Below are 16,435 nucleotides of genomic sequence, written 5' to 3' on the forward strand. Positions count from 1 at the left end.
CCGATCGAAAGGTCGGCGGTTCGAATCCCTGCGGCGGGGTGCGCTCCCGTCGTTCGGTCCCAGCGCCTGCCAACCTAGCAGTTCGAAAGCACCCCTGGGTGCAAGTAGATAAATAGGGACCGCTTACTAGCGGGAAGGTAAACGGCGTTTCCGTGTGCGGCTCTGGCTCTGGCTCTGGCCAGAGCAGCGATGTCACGCTGGCCACGTGACCCGGAAGTGTCTCCGGACAGCGCTGGCCCCCAGCCTCTTGAGTGAGATGAGCGCACCAACCCCAGAGTCTGGCAAGACTGGCCCGTACGGGCAGGGGTACCTTTACCTTTACCTAAAGCAGATTATGGGGAATAGTCTGGTGTAAAGCAGATGAGTCTGATTTCTTCTGGTTCTGGAGTAAAACATACAAGACTGTCTTAAACAGAGTCAGAATGTAATCTCCTTCAGTATTGTCTACTCTGAATAGCAGCAGGTCTTCAGTGTTGCCAACTTCCCTTTTCACTGGAAATGTCAGGGATTGAATCTGAGGCCTTCAGCAAATGTTTGCCACTGAGTTGCATCACCAGGAATTTTGCCCATTTCTATTATATTTTGCTCTTTGGGAAAACACAGTTGTGTGAAATTAAAAAAACAAACAAACAGAGCAATCCTGCTAGCTAAGGAATAAAGCTGAATCTAACCATTGAAATGCATAAATTGCTGAATGGATGATGAAGACCTTCCAATGTATACTTGTACTTTTCTCTGAATCAGAAATGTTCCATGTATTCAACGAAGAATTCCCAAATTCCAAAATCTGAATCCAATAAAGGAATTACATTGCCCCGTGAGCACATACCTCCATGAGCACATCAGAGCTCTATCACATTTATTAGCTATAATACAGAACTAGATTCCAAGGGAAACTGATTAAAGTGACCCACCTAGCCCAGCATCCTATTCTCACAGTAGTCAACCAGGTGCCTCTAGGAAACCTGAAAATGAGAGCTGAGTACAAGAGTACTCTTCCCTCCAGCAGTTCCCAGCAACTAGAATTCAGGAATTCCCGTAATTTTATCTATTAATTTTCCCTCTGCTTGTGCCCCCTACAGGAGTCCCTCATTGATGGATCTGAGCAAGCCATCATGTCCACACTCTTATGGTCACAAGTTGCTGCTGATAAATTTCAACTATTAATTAGCTTTAAAACCCTGGTAGAGAACATAAATGATAGACATATATGTGCATTTAACTTTTTAAACCACTTCAGACTTACTCTCTGGCAATTTGGATCAGCAGTTTCAGGTTCTTCAGGAAGAACTCCTGAAGGTTTTCTTTTACAGATGTAACCAAGTTCCACTTCACAGAAATAATCTGCCCAGTATCCACCCTGGATGAAGAAACATAAATACTGGTGAAATATGATTCACTATCTTTACACTTTCTCATTTTCTTGATGCTTGGTGTCTTCCTTGATGTCTACAACCAAAACTAATGAACTATTCTACTGAGAAATACTGTGCTTGTTAATGATAAACAAAACAGGGTTTCAGGTTGCAAGAAATGGTAGCATTCAAACATAAGTGGTTATCTTAATTCGAAAACTTAAGGTCGAGCTGGTCCAGTTCCCACTGATGTAAGATTTTCAAATATAGAAGCTTAGGATTGAATTATTTTGTTTTTTAAAAAGCATTATTTAAAATTCTGCAGTCTTTGTATAGTATGTAAATTCTTTTAGTTTGCAAAATTTGTTCTGCGTTATGGTTTTACTTTGCATAGTTTATTTCGGTTTTTCTATAACTATGATAAAGAGCATTCACTGTCAAAGAACTGAAGCATCACTACCAAAGACTTTAAGTCATACTGAGCCACATGTTTGGCTTCTGAGATTTTAAGAGAAAATTCCCACACAAGCAATGGTGCAGCTATGATCAGCTGAAAATGTTTTTTTAAAAAAGGAAGATGAGATTTTCAGGAAAAAGAATTCTGCATGTAGCACCATATTGTGCACTATTTCTGTGTTCTAACAGAATGTAAAGGTAAAGGGACCCCTGACCGTTAGGTCCAGTCGCGGATGACTTTTGGGTTGCGGCATTCATCTCACTTTACTAGCCGAGGGAGGCGGCATACAGCTTCCAGGTCATGTGGCCAGCATGACTAAGCTGCTTCTGGCAAAGCAGAGGAGTGCATGGAAATGCTGCTTACCTTCCTGCCAGAGTGGTACCTATTTATCTAGAGTGTTGCCTCGCAAGACAAAAAGAATCCGTTCCGCGAGTCTCTTCGTCTTGCGGTTTTTTTGTCTTGCGAAGCAAGCCCATTAGCGGCTTAGCGGATTAGTGCTATTAGCGGCTTAGCGGATCAGCTGATAAGTATCTTAGCGGATCAGGTGTTAAGCGGCTTAGCGGATCAGCTGATAAGCGGCTTAGCGGATCAGCTGTTAAGCGGCTTAGCGGATCAGCTGTTAAGCGGCTTAGCGGACCAGCTGTTAAGCGGCTTAGTGGATCAGCTGATAAGCGGCTTAGCGGATCAGCTGATAAGCGGCTTAGCGGATCAGCTGTTAAGCGGCTTAGCGGCTTGGGAAAAAGAGGTGGGGAGGAAAAAACCCCCGCAGGAACTTGGAAGACATTTTCGTCTTGCGAAGCAAGCCCATAGGAAATTTGTTTTGCAAAGCACCTCCAAAACGGAAAACCCTTTCGTCTAGCAGGTTTTCCGTCTTGCGAGGGATTCGTCTTGCGGGGCACCACTGTACTTGCACTTTGTGCTTTCAAACTGCTGGGTTGGCAGGAGCAGGGACTGAGCAACGGGAGCTCACCTCGTCATGGGGATTCAAACCGCCGACCTTCTGATCAGCAAGCCCTAGGCTCTGTGGTTTAACCCACAGTGCCACCCGCGTCCATACACTAATTTCACAACAGGAGTGAATGGTGTGCTGGGTAGTTTTGCAGAGCTTCCCCTCCTGACATTAGCATTGCCACTTACCTGGCACTATAAATTTAAAGGGGTATCATAAGCAGCATTGGGATGCGGGTGGCACTGTGGATTAAACCACAGAGCCTAGGACTTGCCGATCAGAAGGTCGGCGGTTCGAATCCCCGTGACGGGGTGAGCTCCTGTAGCTCAGTCCCTGCTCCTACCAACCTAGCAGTTCGAAAGCTTGTCAAAGTGCAAGTAGATAAATAGGTACCACTCTGGTGGGAAGGTAAACGGCATTTCTATGCGCTGCTCTGGTTCTCCAGAAGCAGCTTAGTCATGCTGGCCACATGACCCGGAAACTGTATGCTGGCTCCCTCGGCCAATAAAGCGAGATGAGCGCCGCAACCCCAGAGTCGGTCACGACTGGACCTAATGGTCAGGGGTCCCTTTACCTTTACCTTTACCTTTACCTTTACATAAGTGGCATTAAGCAGTATTAAACAGTCATGGCTTCATCTAAAGAACCCTGGGAACTGTAGTTTGCTAAGAGTGCTGAGAATTGTTAGGAGACCTAACAGAGCTTCAGTTCCCAGAATTGCATGGGAATTGATTTTTCAACTATTCTAAAAATTGAGGGTTTGGCATTCAGTTTGCCAGACTGACTCTCAATATTTCACCCAAAAAGTTAGTTCATGACCAATATGTCTCTACTGGAAGTTCCATATTTTTACCTCCCCATTCATGATGACACATTCATTCTGGACATCATTTATTTGTGTGGGTTTTCCTTTCTGCCACTTGGTGAATGTCACTTTAGTACCATCACTCCATTCATAATACATCTGAGTCTTCTGGTCATTCAGTCCTATCCATAGAAGATCTGTTGGCTCTAAGAACATAAAGGCACCTAATTAATTTGCTCTCACACTTTAGGTACAAAGAGTTCAGATATTGAACCGGATCCTATCACAAACAGTTCTATGGTACATAGATGTGGAAATAAGATAAAATTCACAACTGTAATTCAAATAGACATGTCAATGTGCAGCTAGCTAAACAGCTTATTGGAGAATGTCAGTCTTCAAATGCAGCACTACAACTGAGGATAATCTAACTGGCCAACCTCGTGCTCTCCAACATCCCTGACAATTGATTATATTGGCTGGGGTTGATGCGACTGAACCAGGTTGTTGAAAGCGATAATAGTCCATGTCATCTCATGTTTGACCTGTTTATCTTCATGTATTTTTCAACAGGACAGAGACCTCAGTAACATTCCATCTTTGCATGTGTAACAAAAAAGCAACACAAAATACCATCTCTCTTAATCTCACATATATATCAGATAACAGGAGAACAAAATTTCCTAGATGTACTTACGGTAGCCAAGCAGAGATATGACAAAGCTGTATTCTTCAATGTGGTGTATACTTATTAAATCACCACCTTCCTTCCGACAGGATGATAGGGCACTCTTCCATGTCTTGGGGTCTCTGCTAAGGTGGTAACAGTGACCTGCATATGCAACCCAGCCATCCGGACAGCTAATTGACTGAAATCCATCTAAAAAGAAAACAGTCCTTTGTAAGATAGCATGACTAGATGTAGTTTTTTAAAAATAATAATTTATGTGTCATTGACTCAATACAGTATTTAGTAGATACAAATCTGGCAATTGATATTAACCAAAGAGGGTAACCCATCCTCTCATATGATTATATTATTGTCAATAAGTTAACAAACAGTTCTTGTAGTCATATACTGTACATTTTTTGACCTGAGAGAATGTGGGTTTGGTGTACAATGGCAGTCATAGATGGAAACGCTCCTTATCTCCCTTGTTGAAGGCAACCTGCTCAATGCCCTCCACAAGTCCTTATAAATTATCTATTCTCAGTGACAGAATTTGGGATAGAGAGAAGCCTGATCTGTGAACATACTTCAGAGCGCCCCTTTACTGGGGCCACCAGATTTATATTTGCCAACTCCAGGGAGTCCCTCACCCTTGGACAGGGTTGAATTGACCCTAGCTTTGAGACAGGTCAAAAGGAAGCCACTAGCATCAGCTGCACTTCCAAGTCCTGTTCAGTGGCACTCAAGGAGGGGGTGCATCAATACCACAGGTGGCCAAAGCTCCTGAGGAGGTGGCTTCCAGGAAGGTCACCCTCATTCTCTAACTAGTTCAAAGTTCAGCTGTTCTGAGATATTTCTTCCTTACATTTAAATCCCACCTTTCTTTCATGGAATTCTAGAAAATCTACTACCCAGGTACTGACCAGACCTAGACCAGCCTAGTAAAGTTTCTGAAGCACATGCATTTAGACCATGCCTGCAGTCTTTATTGATTGATAACCTATTATTAGCTACTGTCAAAATACTCTCAGCCATCTCAATCCAATAAAATGTTTCCCATTACATATGCCATTACAGACAGCAAAACTGCATTACTGTATAAATATGGACAATGTCACCCTCCATAAATCATGATATAATGATACATAGGGAAGCTTCATTCCCAGTTTATCGTCCTACCTGAAGGAATAACAGAAGCATCTAATGAAGAGTTTGTTTTTTTGCAAATGTATCCAAGTTTCTCTTGACACTTATTATTCTCCCATTTGCCAACCTTAGACAGCATCGATCCACATAGTTTTTCTGTTTCTGGAGTTGGGCTGCCTTTAAGAAAGAGTGAGACAGGTGATAATTGCCTATGTTAAGCTTTGTTAACATTGCAACATTATTTTAATAGTACTAAGCCATTTCCATAAAACACTTTTTAATATATAGTCATCAATGATAAAGTTTAAATTCACCAGCATAAAAAATAATAAATTAGCCATTCCCCAGTAACTGCCCTCATCTGTCCTGTCCCACCACTATCAACAACTTATGGAAAAGCCTCTTTAAAAGTGTGAGAAAAGAGGGTCTGTCTAATTTCTACAGGAATTGAATTCCAAAATTGTGGAGCCACCACCGAAAAAAGCCCTATTACACATGTACTTCAGTCTATTGCCATCCATGACTTGTGTGTGGATGGAGGAATTGACCTGGCATGTGTAACAGAAACTTGATTAGACGGGGCAGATGGGCCTGTTTTTGCCACTGCTTGTCTGCCAGCAACCCAAATCATTGGGGGGGGGGGTGTGTTTCCAGTGATTTTAGGAAGTCACTGGCTTGCACCAGGTGTCCTACTGGGGAGACCCAGTTTTCTGAGTGCATGATGTGGAAGCTGGGCAATAGGATTCCTGTTGGTGTACCAACCTCCCTGCTGCACCAAGAATTCCATGCCCAAGCTGCTTCAGGTCATGGTGGATGTTCTCCTTGGAGACACCTCGTCTGGTTGTCCTAGGGGATTTTAACATCCATGCCTTCTATAGAGCTCTTTGAGAATCAAATTGAGTTATTTGTTGGGTTGCTGAATTATGTTATGCTGAATTATTGTAACAATTGATTTGCATTTTCATCGCTCTGTTGTCAGCCACTTTGAGCATGTTTATAGGGAATGCAGCATACAAATTTAAATAATAAATCAAAAGGTTCCTATTAAAAAAGAGGTAACTGAGTGGAGAGAAAATGGCAGATGTTCTCAGAATGATGATCCAAGCAGCTATAGCAAAGCATTAGGAAAAATAGCAAAACATTATATTTGGTTTATCATTAAACCTGTTTAAATTGATGTATTTTATGTAGTATAAACTCTGGATCTTCTAATCTACTGTAAATCCCTTCATGCAATTAGCATATGTGATTGAATTGTTGGCACCTTGTTGGCACATAGATGTTCACTCACCTGGAGCCCAATTTAAATATCTTAAAGGATAGTTGCCCATCCACTGCCATCCACTCTCATCATCTAAACTGTTCAGCCCAATCCACAGATCAGTAGGCATACAACTTGTTAATCCTATTTAAGGAAAAGAAAATCAATTAGATTGCATTATGAAGCTAAGAAGTTTATATTTATGAAGCTAGGGTCATGGGAGCAAAAACCAAACATGCTTATCCCAACATTACTAGAGTTGTAAGCTTTTTCTACTGGTAGGGCTGCATATCAATCAGAAATTCTTCAACTGAAGCCTTTCACTCAGCTTATTGATGCAGTGCTTCATCAGCTTCAGCCAATGAATTTCTGCTTCTCTTACAGTTGCTAAAGACACAGAGGACCTGCAAAAGATTGGTAACCTGAGATGCAATGAATATTTCATACTGAAATGATCTGAAAATGACTGAATCTAAATTAATTCTTTGGGTGATGGGAGGGTACATCTAATATTATCATTTTGAAAATGCTATTTCTAGTTGAGACAATATTAATTAACAGAATATCCTAATAAACTGATCACTTCTTTAAATATGCCTTGTTATGTCCTACCTGTCACATACACTTGTTCCTGTAAATCAGTGATGCTCAGTAATTCTGCATTCTGTTGCTGACAACTTTTTCTTGCTTGGTACCATGTTAGAGCTGAGTCAGAATTGATCTGATAGAAGTCCCCGGTCCAGTGGTTTCTGGTCCAGAATAATTCATCATGGTCATCTGTAATCATTGTTAATGAGTGTCAAATCATCAAATCACCAATGGTGAAGAAACTTTAGAAGCTGGATATGCTCGAGTCTTTAATAATCTGGGAACCACTTCCCCAAGTTATACACAAAGCAGAATGGTGAAACACAGACATTTATGTGATCAAAAGACAGTATTGCTGGCAGTCCACCATTAATTGATGGCTTCCCCAGTCCCATCTTCAGTGTTAATGCATAAGGTGTGGGTATCTGCAGGGGGGAAATCTACACATAAATAACTCACTATGTACCCCAGGACTTGGAACCCCATGTGCAATCAGGACTTCCAAGTTCCAGGAAAGTTTCTGTGAGTTGACTTTCTCCCTGTAAACATCCACACGTAATGCATTGAATTGCATTAACCTGTTTGACTGGTATAAACCCAGGGTACCCCCCCCCCCTTTCACAGCTGCCTTGTTTTCCGCCCCCATCCATGTCAGTGAATCACTTTCAAAATACAAGTCTACCCTGCGGGGATGCTGGAACTGTCATTGCACAATCACACATATACATAACAGAGGCATATATTTAATTATTACCCACTCCAAATTGTACATGCATTTCTTCCATGGACTATTTTACCTAAAGCTGAAACAGCTCACCAATAACAACAACAGCACACCATTTCTATCACCCTTTCTCTGTCCTGTAAAAGGTAAAGGTAAAGGGATCCCTGACCGTTAGGTCCAGTCGTGGATGACTCTAGGGCTGCAGCGCTCATCTTGCTTTATTGGCTGAAGGAGCCGGCATACAGCTCCCGGGCCATGTGGCCAGCATGACTAAGCCACTTCTGCTGAACCAGAGCAGCACACGGAAACGCCGTTTACCTTCCTGCCAGAGCAGTACCTATTTATCTACTTGCATATTTGACGTGCTTTTGAACTGCTAGGTTGGCAGGAGCAGGGACTGAGCAACTGGAGCTCACCCCATCACAGGGATTCAAACCGCCACCCTTCTGATCAGCAAGCCCTAGGCTCTGTGTTTTAGACCACAGCACCACCCACATCCTTCTCTGTCCTGTACTTGCAAGCAAAAATCACTCAATAATTCCAGCAAAACAATGCAAACAAGGTCAATGCACAGATGAACTGCAAGCCATGCCTTACCCTTCCAAAGGCTCAAACTTCAATATATAAGTGCATTCTGAAAATTTCAAGTATGTAATTGAAAAAATGCACAGGAGCAGAAGATTTTTTATGACATTTCCCTCTTTTCTTTGATCTTCTTACCACAGGGGAAGGACTTGCAATTGTAAGCTTTGTACAACATCAAAACCCCAGCCTCCATCAACTGCTCCCAGTTGAACAGCTTATGGTTGTAATGAGACCAAAATTCCAGACAAAATTTGTCTGCATCCTGTATCTAGCAGCTCCCTATCTCTCTCTGCTGTAGACCTTGATTTTGGCACAAACTGAGCTACTTCTTTATAACTCTCCCTTTCAGCTATAAGCCTGATCCTGTAGGGGGCCCTGACATCATTGACAATTCCTTTTGTTCTTATTCACAGGGTAACCCCCTCTCTTTTCTGCTTTAGCTGCACAATCTGTAAAGCAGAGGCCTTCCTCTAAGCAGCAAATATATGGTGGAATAGTATGTGCTTTAAAAAAACATTGCTAAGTGCTTACCTTTTATTGGACAATATCCAGTTAAAGAGTCTCTATCCACATCTGCAGTTGTTCCACACCAAAGTTGTCCATGTTCATCACCATCTCTTATGCATTGAGCATACAATTTATCCTGATACTTGAATGGAAATACACAGGGGGCTCCTTGGGCATTGCCCCTTAAGGTATACAGAGCTAAAAGAAAAATGGATAGATGTTATGCTGAAATAATTTTGAACATTTAAAGAAAAGAGGAAGTTGGTATTCATTTCAGAAGCAGTTTCCTGCTAATAGAGGAAAGGGTGTGGATGTGGGTGTAAGAGAGAGAGAGATATTTTTCATGGCCATGCACGGAATTAAAGAGGCCTTTTCCATTTATTGAGGTCCTGGTGGAAACTGGATTCCCATGCCTGCTATCAAGTTTGGGTTGTTTCCTGAAATAATTTGAAATTATGTGATTATTATTATGCCTGTTTTGGCCTCCAGATGCAAGGGATTCACCATGCTTGAAGCAGGACATAACAAGCTATGTCTAAAGAAGTGATCATATAGAAAAAGGGAGAACTTCTCTGAATTTTACCTTCATAGTGCTTAGAACACAAATTTTCTTTCGTTCCATACATCTTCCAGGTACTCTTGCTGGTGGCTACTTTAGACAGTATAAGACGACTTTTTTGGCCACTCTCGGGATTTAAAAACAAATCTTCCAGATCAAGTACAAGGAGGTTGTCACTTCTACATTCCCATTTCTGAAGTTCAGTGGTCTCATTACAGGGGGAGAGCATGACTCGGGCCTGGTCTGACTTGGACGGCACTGCCAGGCATAACTTCTCTGCCATGTTCAAAATCCGGTAATTGGAAATCCACTTAAAATGTTGCCCCTCATTGTCTTTATCACAGTAGTCCAGGATGGGGGAATGAGATTTTTGAGCCTGAATACAAAGCTTGAGGTTTTCATTATATATCAGAAAGCTGTCACTCTCTGTAAAATTAAGAGGCAAAATAACAGGAACATTGTGGGGAAAGTTTCACATAACTTCAAATATCATCCTAATCATTTAATTTATTACCTGCCCTTCACTCGGGAGGCTTATGGCAACCACTGATAGAATAATAGCAGGATTCAAAATAAGAAGCAATAACATGGAAAGACGAGAGAGAGAAATGCCTCTTGTGTTAATTCTGTAGTTAATTTTCACTATCCACTGCTCTGTCTTATTGATTCGTGGGCAATAACTTTCTACGTTCATATAGCTAAGACACCAATTTTGATGTCTTTTTGCAGATTAGTTTGCAGCTTATTTTACTGTGAATAATATGTGAATTACCTTGGTGTTCTCAGCATCTTATGTTTATGTGCTTTTTAAAAGGTGGTTGGTTAAAAAAAATCTGTATTAATATTTTTTTTAAAAGAAGACATCAGAGCCACTAGGAATATTTTTCTTTTACATTTCTTTTGTATTATAGTTATAAGTATTGTATTATAGTTAATATTAGTTTTAATATTTTGAGGACCAAACTAAACGTGGCATATGAGAGCTTGTACTGGATCTTTGCAATGTCTTTTTGTTTTTCTAAAAGCATTGGGGAGAGGGGACAACAGAGGGCTGTGGGCTAAACCTTTCCTCCAAATCAGTTCCTTGATGCTAATTGCTCTCCCCATTGGTTTTATTTGTAAAGGGAATAATATGCAGGCACTTGTTATTAAGCTAGGAACTCATCTCAAGGTAAGATGATGGTGATGGTGGTGACAATATACTAAAAACAAGTCACTATGTACACATAAAGAATGAGAAGTACAATATTGTTGAGTCATTGAAACCGGTATGGACAGTCGGGATAGAAATAGACAGATACAAATAACATAGCTATTTAAGCTAACAGCCTATAATCTATATTATAAAACTCCAGCCACTTCAATATGTTGTTTCCCTTGTATTCAAGTACAGTTAGGCATCAGGAAGGGAGCGTGTGTTTGTGCTCTGTGCTTGCTTGTGGGCTTCCCACAGGCATCAGGTTGGCTACAGTGAGAACAGAATGCTGGACTAGATGGGCCATTGGCCTCATCCACCAGGCTTTTTTTTACATTCTTATAACAATGTGGTTGTTTCCTTTTGTGAGGAATAAATGCTATTCAGATTTGCTAAAGCACAGGGGGCTGTGACCAGCGGTGTCGTTCTCTCGGACGGAAGGCTCTTTGATCCTGCAGTATCTTCCGTTAGCAAAAAACAGGACATTAGCAAGGAAACACAACTTTTCGTCAATTCCCTCTTACTCCTGCAGACCTTACATATTCTCCCAATCTTCTCCAGAGCTGTAAAGGAAATATCATCATTTGGGGGGAGTGGGAAATGGCAAACATTGCCCCTTTCCTGCTCTGTTCATAGAAGCCTCCACTGGATCAAAGAGTTGGTGCAAAGGACATCATTGAGTACAGTGCAGATACTTTTTAGTGATGGAAAAAGAAATGTTGAATATTTTTCTTGTTGAAAAGTTATTGTTTACACATTTATTATATTTACAGCTTATTTTTATATTGTGAAGAAAATAAGTAGCAGCATATGACTGCTGCATAGGAAAAAAGCAAATTCTTTCTTGCAACCATGAAGCAAATTGCATTTAAAATTATGTTAGCCATTCTTCTACTAAAATTTAAACCTGATTTCAATGTTAAAAGCAAATTAATTGTTTAATTAACACTCCTTGCATCTAACACTTAATGGATTTCCCTTTAACAGTATCTTCCAGAAGATTATTTAAAGGTAAATCTACAGTTTGAAAGATGCCCTTCCACTTACTGTTAATATCATAATGGGAATGGAAGTGATGAAGAGCTTACCTGATACCTGCAAAGCTGGCTGAACGAGGATCAAGATATTTAGGAGCAAAAAGGCAGGCATTGGACACAACCAAACCTTCCACATAGCTCCTCTGAAAATAAGACAAAGTCAGGGATTGCTGCTTTTCAGTTACTTCTTCATCATGAGTCATACAGAATGAAGTTTTCAGTCTTATATATATACACACAGTACTACACACACAGCATAGCTTCATGGGAAATACCTATTCCAGAATAATAGCTTGGGCCATATTGATTCTTTCCCCACCACTTAGCCTTGTAAAATCCACCAGTTTAAAATTCAAGATAATAATGCTCAGGGCTTAAAAAAAAAAAGAAAAGAAAAGGAGGGAAGAGGGGATAGGTGATAGGTGATACAAATTGTTAACCACTGTTTTTCTTTCTGGGAATACTCAAGGGTACATGGTACTCGCACCTTTCCCCCCCCCACATGTTAAAAGTGTGGCACTTGGTGTAACAACTTCTTGGTGGGCACCAGCACATTTTTTTTCTATTAAAAAAACTCCCAGACACTGTTGTTAGCTATAGTACTGTTAGAGACTTGCCAAGCTCAGAGACAGTCTTCAGCTAGGAATCTGAGTCCCTTTCCTCAGACATGGAACTTTCAGAGTTGATTCACAGAACTGTTCATTTAGTGGCTGGAGCCCAGTTCCAGCAACATCCATGGCTTGCTTTGGGGAATGGGAAAGTAGAAGTAAAGTAAAATAGAAGCAACCGTCCAGGGCCCACATGTCGCTGCTGTGTAGAGCATGGGTAGGCAAACTAATCAATGCGTTTTTACATGAGTAGAATGTGTCCTTTTATTTAAAATGCATCTCTGGGTTATTTGTGGGGCCTGCCTTGTGTTTTTTACATGAGTAGAATGTGTGCTTTTTTAAAAAAATGGGTTGTGGGGCATAGGAATTCGTTCATTCCCCCCCCCCCCAAAAAAATATAGATCTGAGGGACAGTGGACCGGCCCCCTGCTGAAAAAGTTTGCTGACACCTGGTGTAGAGCAACAAATATTAATTTTCACACACACACACACACACACACACGCCCCGACATGCAGTTTTCTCATATTCTCCCCCCAGGCATTCAAGAAGCATTATTAGTCTTCAAGGGCACATTTTAGGCAGGCAAAAACATCCAAAGAAGGTACAACATAGGAATGGTGTCTTGGGAGGGTCCCAAAAGCCAGATATAGGTGCTTGGAGGGCCACATTCAGTCCCTGGGGCTAAAGCTTGCTCTCTCTACCTGCCTGCCCGAAGAAAGAAGCAAGTCAAGCAGGAGTGCAAGCTAGGATTCACTTCTCTTAGCATTGGCTTGGAGAATAAACATAAAGAGATAACAACACAAACCATTTTCATAGAGGCCATGTTGGAGCTGAGCTTGATGTTTCAGTGCATGGTAAGCTTATCAGCCTCATCATTTACTATTATTATATTTGTATCCCACCTTTTTCCCTTACAGGGACTCAAGGTGGTTTATAGATTAAATCTGGTTTATTAAATGTTCAGAGCTTTACAAAACTGACCACATTATTAAAGGGATAGGGAACCTGTGGCTCTGCAGATGTTATTGGGCTTTAGCTCGAATCATCCTTGACTGCTGCCATACTGGATGGGACTCATGAGAGTTGGAGTCCAACCACGTCTGAAGATGCACAAGTTCCCCATCCCCCATTGTACAACTCCGTGTTGGGTCTTTCTCATGACTTTACCTGCCCATTCAAGCAAACACTACTAATGCAGATCACAGGCAGAGCAAACGGCTGATGGTCCACATTGTGAGGTATACTAGACCTATTGCAGATAGTAATATTGTGCAACTTAAAGCAATAGGATGAATAAAATCTGACTCTTCTTGGAATAAAAATTGTCCAGACCAAAATATGGTTCCAAAGCTTTACTAACAGAACTTTCTTTGAATAGTCTTAATAATGATGCATCCAAATAGTTGTATAAAATCCTATGCTTGTTCAAGCACAGGAAAATCTTCTTAGAAATATAATATTACTCCAAACAGGCCTGAAATCAAAGGTATATTGCTCCACACACAGGCTCCATTAGCCTGCATCCAGCCTGAGGCTTTATTCTCCAGGACAGACTTATTTGCATACTTTTATTTTGCTGTGGCTTGAGAACAAAGAACTCCCTCCAAATGGAGATTTGCAACTGTGTAACACTCCCATGTAATCTAAAGTTAAACACCATGTGAGAGAGCAGCAGACATACCATCAACAGTTAATTATCAGCCGCTTAGGTACCCGGAGAGCTTTTCTAAGTTGCACTAGAATTTTCCATGCCCCCTTAGCAATACACATACGGAGTCATTTTCCATTTCAAAGTACAATTAAACAATTATACTTAAAAAGGCCAACATTCTTTAACCTCGAGCCTCCAGGTGTTATTAGAATCACCAGGTGTTATTAGACTACCTCTCCCTTCATCCCTGATTATGCTGGCTGAGGATCATGGGAGTTATAGACCAACAACGTCTGGGGACCCAAGGTTGAAGACAATAAATTTGGGATTTACAACTGGAATGGGGAAAAAATCACTATAGTAGTTATGATTTTTGTGCAGGCCCTAAGCGCTAAACCTTTTCTTGGCTCCTATAGTTAGGAACGGTTCTTCAAACTAGTATGCACTTATGAAATCTAAGTAGGATGACTAACTTTTACTATTCATTATTGACTGGCTTTTCTGTCTAGCTTTAAGTTCCATTTAAGTCAAATGGACACTGTTTTCAAGAAATGTATTTTGCAACAGGATATTAAGAAACCAGTTTTCAAGTCTTTGAGTGCAGTAAGCTATCATCAGCTAATAAACCATATGTTGTCTGCAATTGAGCCTAAAGTTCAGTAAGTCCAAAAGTGGAAGTAAAAGTTAAAGGTAAAGGGACCCCTGACCATTAGGTCCAGTCGTGACCAACTCTGGAGTTGCGGCGCTCATCTCACTTTATTGGCCAAGGGAGTCGGCGTACAGCTTCCGGGTCATGTGGCCAGCATGACTAAGCTGCTTCTGGAGAACCAGAGCAGCGCATAGAAATGCCGTTTACCTTCCCACCAGAGTGGTACCTATTTATCTACTTGCACTTTGACAAGCTTTCGAAGCCATGACTGTTTAATACTGCTTAATGCCACTTATGTAAAGGTAAAGGTAAAGGTAAAGGGACCCCTGACCATTAGGTCCAGTCGTGACCGACTCTGGGGTTGCGGCGCTCATCTCGCTTTATTGGCCGAGGGAGCCAGCATACAGTTTCCGGGTCATGTGGCCAGCATGACTAAGCCGCTTCTGGCGAATCAGAGCAGTGCATGGAAATGCCATTTACCTTCCTGCTGGAGCGGTACCTATTTATCTACTTGCACTTTGACATGCTTTCGAACTGCTAGGTTGGCAGGAGCAGGGACCGAGCAACGGGAGCTCATCCCATCGCGGGAATTCGAACCGCCGACCTTCTGATTGGCAAGTCCTAGGCTCTGTGGTTTAACCCACAGCACCACCCGCATCCTTAAAAGTGGAAGTATTTGCATGTAAATCACTTTAGGTAAAACGTGAAAAGGCACAACAAGAAAATAAGAAGGGATGAAAATGTTACTATTAAATGTATACAGGCTGCAAGCTTAAGCACCCTTCCTTGGTAGTAAACCCTTTTGAGCACAATTGGATTTTCTTTGTAGCAAATTTATTTAGGATTGGGCTGCCAGAATAAACTTCATTTTTTAAAAAGGTGAATAAATATAATATTCAACAGTTTCAAACCATTCAACAGCTATTCAGATTATGTGAAAGTGGGGCCTCATTCACAGTGACTGAAAATCACTTCTTATTTATTTATTTATTTTCTTATTTATTTTCTTTATTCTTACATTTATATCTTACATTTATATATTATTCTTGCATTTATATCTTACACACACACACACACACACACACACACACACAGGTTTAGTTTGAAATCAAGCTGGATTTGAGTTTGTTGGTATCTTTGGAACTTTTCCCTCTTACCTCATGAATGTTCGCAAATTGGATTTTTAAAAGGCAAAATAATATTAGAATTGGAGGTGTTAGATGCATAAGGGAAACTGTTTTAATGCTCAGGAATTTGGCAAAAGTCTTTGCATATTTTTATATTATGAATGGATGTTTTGCATTATTTTATTAATACTATTGCTTAATACAAGTTTGTCATGGCCATTGGCTGGAACAATAAATTTATGAACTGAACTATTCAAGTGACTTCTTCATTCCCATGGCTGGAGTGACTGACCAGGATATTACAAGATAATTCAGAAGAATTAATTCAGGAAAAGAGGAAATGCTATATTTGAACATCTCAGCAGTGAGTTCATTGGTGTGTCATAAGCTTCCTCTTTCTCTGCAATTGGGCGGGAGCCCCTCCAAATGCATTATACGTGTGTTTAAGTGGGGTGAGTGGGTTGTGTATGTATGCTTTGGCCCTGACACCTTTAGACACCGATTGTTGTTCTAGAAACCCAGACCTTGAGCAAACGTGGTTCTCAGGTAAAAATATTTCCT

The 16,435-nt window shown here is 41.0% G+C and overlaps 1 protein-coding gene across 3 annotated transcripts in view; it reads right to left on the reverse strand.

The window, feature by feature from the left end:
- LOC310827937 (macrophage mannose receptor 1-like) overlaps positions 1-12,041 on the reverse strand; it is a 45,720-nt gene extending 33,679 nt beyond the window's left edge. For 2 of the 3 annotated variants that reach the window (XM_083704615.1, XM_083704613.1), the window contains exons 1-9: positions 11,890-12,024; positions 9,631-10,032; positions 9,072-9,245; positions 7,256-7,420; positions 6,674-6,787; positions 5,416-5,559; positions 4,264-4,446; positions 3,615-3,772; positions 1,247-1,360 (exon numbers count right to left, since the gene is read on the reverse strand). In XM_083704615.1, the coding sequence (XP_083560741.1) occupies positions 1,247-1,360; positions 3,615-3,772; positions 4,264-4,446; positions 5,416-5,559; positions 6,674-6,787; positions 7,256-7,420; positions 9,072-9,245; positions 9,631-10,032; positions 11,890-11,974 (1,539 nt within the window). In that variant the 5' untranslated portion in view covers positions 11,975-12,024. Of the gene's footprint in view, positions 1-1,246; positions 1,361-3,614; positions 3,773-4,263; positions 4,447-5,415; positions 5,560-6,673; positions 6,788-7,255; positions 7,421-9,071; positions 9,246-9,630; positions 10,033-11,889 lie in introns of all 3 variants that reach the window. The other variant, XM_083704614.1, reaches the window with a different exon arrangement.
- Positions 12,042-16,435: the final 4,394 nt, after the last annotated feature.

Source organism: Podarcis gaigeae, assembly GCF_964106915.1.
Source record: "Podarcis gaigeae genome assembly, chromosome: 12".
NCBI classification, from domain to species: domain Eukaryota; kingdom Metazoa; phylum Chordata; class Lepidosauria; order Squamata; family Lacertidae; genus Podarcis; species Podarcis gaigeae.